Source organism: Microtus ochrogaster, unplaced genomic scaffold (assembly GCF_000317375.1).
Source record: "Microtus ochrogaster isolate Prairie Vole_2 unplaced genomic scaffold, MicOch1.0 UNK14, whole genome shotgun sequence".
NCBI classification, from domain to species: Eukaryota; Metazoa; Chordata; class Mammalia; order Rodentia; family Cricetidae; genus Microtus; species Microtus ochrogaster.
Window position 1 is genome coordinate 1,792,705 of NW_004949112.1, and position 9,946 is coordinate 1,802,650.

At 50.5% G+C, this 9,946-nt stretch overlaps 1 protein-coding gene across 1 annotated transcript in view; it reads right to left on the reverse strand.

Annotated features, from left to right (window-relative positions):
• Window positions 1–9,946, reverse strand: part of Gys1 (glycogen synthase 1) — a 19,820-nt gene that overhangs the window by 7,309 nt on the left and 2,565 nt on the right. The window contains exons 3-11 of the mRNA XM_005366799.2: window positions 9,102–9,293; window positions 8,136–8,321; window positions 7,743–7,887; window positions 5,588–5,705; window positions 4,749–4,869; window positions 4,237–4,343; window positions 3,180–3,239; window positions 3,010–3,088; window positions 407–520 (exon numbers count right to left, since the gene is read on the reverse strand). Coding sequence (XP_005366856.1) covers window positions 407–520; window positions 3,010–3,088; window positions 3,180–3,239; window positions 4,237–4,343; window positions 4,749–4,869; window positions 5,588–5,705; window positions 7,743–7,887; window positions 8,136–8,321; window positions 9,102–9,293 — 1,122 coding nt within the window. The remainder of the gene's footprint in view (window positions 1–406; window positions 521–3,009; window positions 3,089–3,179; window positions 3,240–4,236; window positions 4,344–4,748; window positions 4,870–5,587; window positions 5,706–7,742; window positions 7,888–8,135; window positions 8,322–9,101; window positions 9,294–9,946) is intronic.

Consider the following 9,946-nt stretch of genomic DNA (forward strand, 5'->3'; position numbering starts at 1 on the left):
ACACTCAGCTCCCTCCCCAGCATCATGTCTGCCTGTGGATCCAGGTGCAGCACACTCAGCTCCCTCCCCAGCATGTCTGCCTGTGGATCCAGGTGAAGCACACTCAGCTCCTTCCCCAGCATGTCTGCCTGTGGATCCAGGTAAAGCACACTCAGCTCCCTCCCCAGCAGCATGTCTGCTTGTGGCTGCCATGCTTCTGCCATGGCAGAATGGACTAAGCCTCCGAACTGTAAGCCAGTTCCAATGAAATGTTTTCCCTTATAAGAGTTGTCATGGTCATGCTGTCTCTTCTTAGCAACAGAAACCCTAAGACAGTACAGTTGATAAACTAAGAAATACGAAACCCAAGGACTAACCCTACCCCACCACCAACAACAACCCCATCCCAACCAACCACGGGCCTCACCTTCACACGGTCAGCACTGCTGTTGAAAAGGCCAATTCGGCGGATGGTGGTCAGAATGGGGTCTGAGGAATCGTCTAGCATGTTGTGGGTGCACACAGGGGGAAAGGACTGCCGCTGGAGAAACCACAAGTTAGGTGGGGGTCAAGGGAGGGACAGATGTGCTGCTTGCTCATGGGCCATGCTGATGCCAGGGATCTGAAGATGTCCCCAACAGAGGCCAACAAATTCCAGACTGGAACCCAGCTTTTTCCTATAACTATCATGAACAAAGCCACCACCACAGCAGAAAATCCAGTAAACTGAGGCAGAGCTGATCTGAGGCGCTCCACAGATGACGAGGAAGTGTCTGTCCTTAAAGAAATCCCAAGAAACCTCGGCAAGATGAAAACAACCACGTGGCTTTACAGCCACCTCAGCTGATGTAACCATGTAACATAAACCAGAATGGCAGCAGGATGCTGCCTCTGTCCCCCCAAAATAAGGAAATCCCAAGGAAATTTAAATGCCCCAGCCAAGTGGGCAGTTGTGTCCATTTGATAACAAGCTGTAAGGGCAGCTGGGAGTTGTAGTTTTCTTAAGAACCCAGGAATCATAGCTGCAACTCACAGATAGATTGACAGGAAACCCTAGACTTTTCTACTAGGAAGAAGAGCTTACGACTGTCTTTCACCACCTCGCTAAAAGACACACACAATGGCGGTGTATGAGGGCCAAAAACTACAACTCCCACAAGGCAGCGGTGGCGCATGCCTTTAATCCCAGCACTCTGGAGGCAGAGGCAGGCAAATCTCTGTGAGTTCGAGGCCAGCCTGGTCTACAAGAGCTAGTTCCAGGAAATATTTTCTCCAACACCACATCCTACCCCATTAGTCCATGTTAGCTGTCTAGATTCCCAAACAGCCTCATCAATGTGGACCATAGGCACCAAAGCCCATGACATGCTAGAAATGAAAGAACTCCCAGCAGTCTCAGGGGCAAAGGAAGTCAGTCAATAATGTTCAAAATGTAGTTCTTATTTCATGGGCCTCATCTTCCTAATGCTTCCCATTCACTTAATTCCAACATCAGGAATCAGTGGGTTCTGAGAGAAATAGGACACAGCCATGGGAGCGGGCTAGGGGACCCATGCTTTAATCCCAGCACTCCAAAGGCTGAAACAGGAAGATCTCTAAGTCTGGGGCCAACCTGGTCTACATGGAGAGATCCAGGATAGCCCAAGGCTAAATGTCTTCAATAATAAGACAAAAAAAAAAAAAAAAAACTACCACCATGGGCTGGAGAGATGGCTCAGCGGTTGAGAGCACTGGCTGCTCTTCCAGAAGTCCTGAGTTCAATTCCCAGCAACCACATGGTGGCTCACAAACATAAGATCTGATGCCCTCTTCTGGCCTGCAGGAATACATGCAGACAGAACACTGTATACATACTAAATAAATCTTTTTTCTTTTTTGATTTTTGGAGACAAGGTTTCTCTGTAGCTTTGGGGCCTGTCCTGGCACTAGCTCTTGTAGACCAGGCTGGCCTCGAACTCACAGAGATCTGCCTGCCTCTGCCTCCTCCCGAGTGCTGAGATTAAAGGTGTGCGCCACCACCACCTGGCCCAATAAATCTTTAAAAAGAAAAAGAGGGGCCTGGAGAGATGGTTCAGCAGCTAGAGCATTGCTTATTTTTCCTAAGGTCCTGAGTTCAATTCCCGGCAACTACATGGTGGCTCACAGCCATCTTTAATAGGATCTGCTGCCCTCTTCTGGCATAAAAGCATATACATCTTAAAAAAATAAACACACAAAAAAAACCCACCAGCACTCGGGAGGCAGAGGCAGGCGGATCTCTGCGAGTTCGAGGCCAGCCTGGATTAAAGAGTTAGTTCCAGGATCTAGAGCTGTTACACAGAGAAACCCTGTCTCCCCGCTCCCCCTGTCCCACAGACACACTAATTAATTTCAACAACCCCAACACCTCTCTCTGTCTAATAAGAGCCATGACTAACATAAAGGCTTCTGGGCTGTAGTAACTTAGTGAAACTCTAGTTTCCACCATGACTGGAAATGCCGCCAGACAGCATTTTAGGTCTCTAGCTGAGATTTCTCCCTTTGCTGGAACCCTTCTAACCTGATGTCTCCACCAGCATGTTTTTAAATACCTTATGCTATTACTTTCTCTGTTCTGTTACCATACAAAGTCAAAAAATGGTTACTATATTGGAACATGGTGACCTAAATTTGTGTGCCTGGCCCAATCATACTCGGCTACAGAATAAACTGTCTTTCTCTCCGTCTCTCTCTCTCTTTTTGTTTTGTTTTGTTTGTTTGAGAAAGGGTTTCTGTGTATAGTTCTGGCTGTCCTGGAATTCACTCTGTAGACCAGATGGCTTCAAAATCAGAGATCTGCCTGCCTCTGCCTCCTTAAAGGTGTACACCACCACCACCAGGCCAGAATAAACAATCTTATTCCCTTTGATGTTGAAGTTGTGTTTTTACATTGACATTTCTGTGGATCTCAGAATTGGCTCTCTATGAAGGGTCACCCAAGAGAATAGAACTCCCAGAAACCTTTGGGGCAAGAGGCCTCAGGAAATGCTGGGAACGGGATGCAGACCATACCTGAGTAGCAAAAATGGCTCTCTTCATCATAGTGAAGTCCTCCTTGTCCAGCATCTTGTTCATGTCTGGGAGGCTCCCCCTGCAAGGGGGGAGATAGGCATTTGGAAAGGAAGAGGTGAACAGCTCAGGTCAGGTGACCAATGACAGCAGGGTCAGGGCTGGGCACTCACACTAGTAAGGACTCGTAAAGCTTCCTCCCGAATTTCTCCTTAACTGTATTGGCCGTGTCCCTGGAAGGGAGAGAGACAAATGTCACACACACACCAGCTACTGTTTACTGTCAGGCTTTGGGGCGACAGGGAAACTGAGATCTGTGCCAAGAAGCAGGCCCTGGGGGGCTTCAGACTGGGGGTGGGGACTGGAGGAAGCTTCAGTTCCTTGAGAGGTGTGGCTGGGGACAGGTGGCCTTTCCTCTTATGTCAGCGACTGTGAGGGGAGTGTAAAAATAGGACCTCGGAGCTGCAGAGAGCCTGCGAGGCCGGGAGGAAGCCCAGCCACAGAGCCTTCCAGAAATGTCAGCTATTATTAGGGTCTGGGCGAACCTTGGGCAGTGATGCGAGGCCCTGTTTTATAAACAAGAGGAATAATATTCTGAGAGAGGAACATCTTGGCACACAAGCTCGGAAAGACTATCACCCTACTGTCTCATGACTTATGATCCTCCCAGGGACACGCTGATCCAGCCACCCTGGACCCCTCTCCCTGACCCCCTTCACACCCTGGCCTCAGTGTGCTGGCTAGTATGACCTTGGACTTCTGGGCCTTTGGTGTCCCCTTCCCAACTGATGGGATTAGAGAAATGGACCACGATCCGGGTCTACGCAAGGGTCTTACAAATGCTGGGCAAGTGCTCTATGGTCTGGGCTGCATTCCAAGCTCGCCCTCACTTCAACATGCACCTGCTCTCGCCAGTGTTAGAACAGAGCCCACACGTGGTAGATTTTCAGAGGCTGGGGGACAGTGAATGCATGGGTATCAGAGAGACGGAAATGGGCCCAGGAGGGATGCGGTGGCTGAGCAGAACTAAAAGGAAGGTCACAGCTGGTGGCAGGGCAGAAACTGTGGTGGGTCATCTGCCCTGATCACGTGCTCACACTTGCAGCCAGACCACGGGCTTGAAGGGAAGGTTTTACTAGGAATGGGTGTGGCGTCCTGATCAGGTCAGAGATAGCCACCGCAGAGAGATAAGCTGTGGACCCCAGGGTCAGCCGGGCAAGGACTGCTGACCAGAGCTGTTTGCGCACAGCTTGGCCCTTCAGGGTCTCCACGTTGAAATTATTGGTCCGGGCCGGCATGATAAAGAAGGCAACAACTGTCTGCTCGCTGCCGTTCACCTGGGACAAGGAGACAGGGACATCAGAACGCTAGACTCAACCATGCCATCACGGCTAAGAACTAAATCAAAGTCTCCTACATAGGTAGGTGCTGTACCACTGGTCACACCTCTGGCTCTCACTGGGCTCTGCCCACACTGAGCCACATCCTCGGCCCATCTGTGTAGGTGCTCTACCCCTGAGCCAAGCTCCCAGTCCTGTTTTCATCCCCCACCCCCACCCCCGCCCCTGCCCTACCCCCAGAATGGGATAGCAGGCCTGTGCCACCAGACCTGACTGCTTCTTTCTGGGTCTCTGTGCTCTGCTCCTACCAGAGGGTTTCCATAACCACCCCATAGGTCTCCGTTCTCCCTGGCTATGGACACTTTTTCTCCTCCAGCTCCCTCTCCATGGACCAGGCCTTACTCTGAGAAGATAGTTGAGCCGGGCTAAGGCTTCCAGGAACACATCAGCTCCCTTGTTGGAGAACTCGTAGCGGCCAGCAATAAAGAAATACAGAGTCTTGTCTAAGTTGAAGTCCAAGTGCCTAAGCAAGTCACAGGAAAGAGCTCAGTTCCCAAGCTGGGTCTGAAAACTAACTACAAACCCCAGAAGCCACAGGGCCAAAGCATTTTTTACAATACACTGGTATCAGAGGTCATGGTCGGATTGGAGCATTTTCTCCTTTGATGGGCATTTAATTAACACCCATCACACAGCTCTAGATGTCAAGAAATAATGGAGAGGGCCGGAGAGATGGCTCAGCTGTTAAGAGCACTGATTATTCTTCCAGAGGTTCTGAGTTCAATTCCCAACAACCACATGGTGGCTCACAACCACCTGTAATAAGATCTGGTGCCAACTTCTGGCCTATAGGGACACATGCAGGCAGAACACTGTACACGTAATAAATAAATCTTAAAAAAAAAAAAAAGAGCTGGGTGGTAGTGGCGTATGCCTTTAATAATAGCACTTGGGAGGCAGAGGCAGGCATATCTTTGTGAGTTCTAGGCCAGCCCGGTCTGCAAGAGCTAGTTCTAGGACAGGCTCCAAAGCTATAGAGAAACCCTGTCTCAAAAGAGAGAGAGAGAGAAAGAGAGAGACAGAGACAGAGAAATAATGGAGACCACAGCTGTCCCAGGGCTCTGAAGGGCCAAGGAATCCAAAGCTTCACCCTCTCTGACACGTGGGAGTCTGGACCCCAGCCCTCCTCCATCAGACTAGAGTCTCACCCCCACCCTCTCTTAGCCATCTGGCTCACATACCCATAAAAATGACCTCGCACAAACTCCTGGATTCGTGCTTTGCTCTGAGCATGAAGGTTCTGGAACTCGTGCATAGCAGAGAACTTCTTCACATTCAACCCGTTGGGGGTCACGATATCTAGGGTTGGGAGAGCAAGTCCACGTTTCATTTCTTTGTTCTGATCGAGAGGGAAAGGACTTCCTGCTGTAACTTCACTGTCCTACAGCCCCTGGTGAGCCCGGCTCCACGGGACTGATTCTACTTGACCTTTCTTTATTTCTTATTTTAGTTTTCGGATTTATTCCTTTTATTGTATGTGTATTGGTGTTTTGGCTACAAATATGTCCGCGTACCATGTGTGTGTCTGTTGCCTGTGGAGGCCAGCAGAGGATGCCAGTCCTCTAGGAGGTGGAACCACAGAGGGTTGTAAGCCACCATGTGGGTGCTGGGAGTGGAACCTGGGTTTTCTAGAACAGCATCCAGTGTTGATACACTTGGGCAACACACACACACACACAGACACACACACACACACACACCATTAAATAAACAAACATGCTTTTAAAAATTATATGAGGGGAGGAAATGGTTGAGCTCCTGAAAGAGGCATGAAGACAGACAGCACGTCGTGACGAAACGTGACCGAACATGATAACAGTCACAGCACTGTGGTAACTGAGGCCCTTCAGGGACTGAACCCTCAGTGTAAGGCCACCCCAGAGAGACCTTGGCTGAAAAAAGAAAATAAAAGAGAAAGAGGGGGCTGGAGAGACGGCTCAGCGGTTAAGAGCACTGGCTGTTCTTCCAGAGGACCTGGGTTCAATTCCCAGCACCCACATGGCAGCTTACAATTGCCTGTAACTCTACCTCCAGGGGATCTGACTCCCTTGCACAGCATACATGCAGACAAAATACCAATGCACATAAAGTAAAAATAAATAAATCATAAAATAATAACCATTTTTTAAAAAAAGAGAGAGAGAAAGAGAAGGTATATCTTGGGGGAAGTGGACCAATGGTGGTATTTTTAGTTCCTGTTTCAGAGAGGGAGGACAGATGAAAGCCACACCCCCAGAGTTCCTGAGTCCATCAGACCCCCATGTGGTCACCCATCTGTGGAAGCTGGGCCACTGAGAGCCACGCATATGAAAATACTAATAAAACTGCTTAAAAAGAGGACCCAAAACCAAACACACAGCAGCCAATGAAAGCTGGGCACGGTTAAGTATGCCTGTAATGCCGGCACTGGGGGCGGGCGAGGACGGGCAGATCCTGGGAGCTTAAACAGCCTTGGCAAAATGGCAGACTCCAGGTTCAGTGAGAGACCTTGCCTGTAGGTGTTGGGAGAAACGGCTCAGCAGTGAAGCCAGCAGCACCTATTTCGGGTGGTTAACAGTGCGTGTAACTCCATCTGATGTCAGGATCCAAGTCCTCCTCTCCCTCCATAAATACACATGTGCACACACAGGTGCATGTACCCAGTCACCAGGACACACACACACACACACATAAATAAAACCTCTAAAAAATAGGTAGTCAGTCAGTCACAGAGAAGATACCTGAGAGTCTTTCTGGTCTCCACATACACATGTATGAAATATAAACCAGTGTGCATCACACGCGCGCGCACACACACACACACACACACACACACTTACAACAAATCACCAAAAAATTACAACCCAGGACCTACGGCAAAGTTTAAAGTTGAGGAGCATTGGGGCAGGATGAGAAAACCTAGTTCCAACCCTATTTTATTCAAAAATAAAGCCTGCTATATTTGCATTTCTTTCAGAAGATCAGCATATATTAGCCACTTGTGAAATCAGAATAAAATAAACTCGCTGGGCATTGGTGGCACACGCCTTTATTCCCAGCACTCGGGAGGCAGAGGCAGGCTGATCTCTGTGAGTTCGAGACCTGCCTGGTCTACAAGAGCTAGTTCCAGGACAGGCTCCAAAGCTACAGAGAAACCCTGGCTCGAAAAACTAAACCAAGCCAAAAAACAGAATAAAAAAACCCTCTAGCTCCTATTATCTGTATCATTCAGGAGGCGGAGGCGGCCTGCTTCATTTACAAGATCCCATCTCAACCCAGGACTTCCAGGAATTCATGTTCTATTCTCCGGAGTAAAACTAAATTGATAGGGGCTTGGCAGAGCCTCTTCCCTCTTACCTGGTTTCCTCTTGAGGAGGTGCTGAGCCTCAATGGCGGTGATCTGGGACACAGTGGTGAAGACGTGAGCGCAGTGGGCAGCGGCTCGCTCCATGCAGTAGCGATGGTAGATCTGCCTCTCTCCTGCTTCCTTGTCCACATTGAACTGGGCAGGAAGGGAGGGGAATCAGGGTCTGGAGGACTGGGCTAAGACTCAGGTCTGGACTGCAGCCCCGAGGGAGGTTGGGACTGGCAGCTGGACTCTGAGAACAGGATCTGGGCTGTTCTCGTGGGTGTGAGGGAGAGGTTCAGGGTCTGTCCTGGTGTCTAACGGTAGAAGGGTGGGGAGCATGATTCTCTGCCAGGGCTTTGGGCTGTCATGCAATGTTTGTGTCTCCCATGCTTCCAGCTCACGTTCTCCAGGTTGTTGTAGAAGTCCACGGCACCAGCACACAGATAGCGCCCCAGCAGCGTGGCATGGGTGGTGAAGATGGTTGCCACTGGCAAGCGCCGGGCACGGCACAGACACAGACCAATGCCTGCCAACCATTCGTGGAAGTGGGCAACCACATATGGCTTCTCTTCGTTCTGCGCCAGGAACTGTAGAGCAACGGGGACAGGGTCACTGTGTTTCCACATGTCACAGAAGGAACCCCCAGCATGCATGAGGAAGCAAGGGACGGGAGACTACTGACGTGAAAACAGCAGGCAGCATTCACACAGACAAGGCCCTGAACCAGCTGACCTCGGTCCCAGAAGCTGATGGGAACTTGTTTGTTTGTTTGCCAGTGTCTAAATCCTGGCAAGGCTGCAATGCAAAGACTAACATGCCCATGTCCCTAAGTCCCGCTCTCAATTCCACACTTGGTATCGCAATCAATGGCAGTAGACGTTTTATGGGTAAAAACAGGATCAAACTTTCAGAACCCCTTGAATCAAGTTGTCCTGTTTGTCCTAGAGCGTTACAGTCACGTTTCCCCTAGGATGGGAGGAGGGAGCAGCCCAGATTCTGGGTCCTGAAACCAACTCTAGATCTGTAAGCATCAAGAGTCCCCTCCAAGCTTAGATATAGTCAGCATCAACATGAGAGCATCTCCCAGAGTTCCTGTGACCCATCCCACTACTGACACACCCTCCCAGAGGCCTCAGTGTGTTTACACTGGAGACTGGAGTAAAGGAGGCCGTGGCTGGCGCTTCTGAAAAAACAAGCTGCACCCCTGGGCATTCATATACCCCCAAATCAGAGTCCATCTTTGCATGAAAGAACCCACAATTCCAAGAATGCCCAGGGGGAGCCCACCCTCTGGCCCAGGAAGGGATGGTGATTGGGTTTCCAGTCTGGGTAGAGAGGATGAGGTGGGGGTCTGTAGGAGGGCCTACCTCACCCAGGAACCAGGTGGTGAGGAAGCCAAACAGGACAGCGTCATTGGCCTCACGGTCGTACCAGGGTACCCCGATGTTGCAGGTGTCCCAAAGTTCACCCTTCCAGCGCTCCAGGGCCCAGGCTGAGGCCCCCACATCCAGGAGCACCACTAGGGGTCCCCCCTCAATCAGCCAACGTCCAAAATACACCTAGGAGAGAGGCAGAGGGAGGCTCAGACAGCTGGCCTGTGCTTCACCCCACTGCCTTATTCCAGAACCTGGGAACTGAGCTCAGCCGGCTCACTGTCCTCACCCACTGCCCCGCTCGCTGGCTCGTCCCCTACTTAACTGCCGCCTGCTAGGTTTCTCCTCTGCCATGGCCTGTTTTGTAATCTGTAATCACAGGCCTAACAACCAGGACTGCACTTTCCTACCCACGGCCACTTCCCTAAAACTCCACGTCCCTCCGTCCCAATCTGGCTTGGTCCTGCCAGAGACTCACTGGGGTACCCCTCCCCCTCCCAGCTGTTGTCTGCCCTTTTGCTGGGAGGGGTCTATTATTAGGAACCGTTGCCCCGGGGGAGTGACGTAGCTGCTCTGGAGTCCCACAGGGACATGATCTGGCCTGGCTGGATGCTGGAGCCCACCCCAAACACAGGTTGTGATGATGGAGCCCTGATCCTGTCTGTCTGTCTTCCAACCCCTAGTCTGTGCCTTCTGCCTGCCTCTCATGGCCTCTCCCCAGAAGCCAGACACATCACCATCACCTTCTTCTTCTTCTTCTTCTTCTTCTTCTTCTTCTTCTTCTTCTTCTTCTTCTTCTTCTTCTTCTTCTTCTTCTTCTTCTCTCTCTCTCTCTCTCT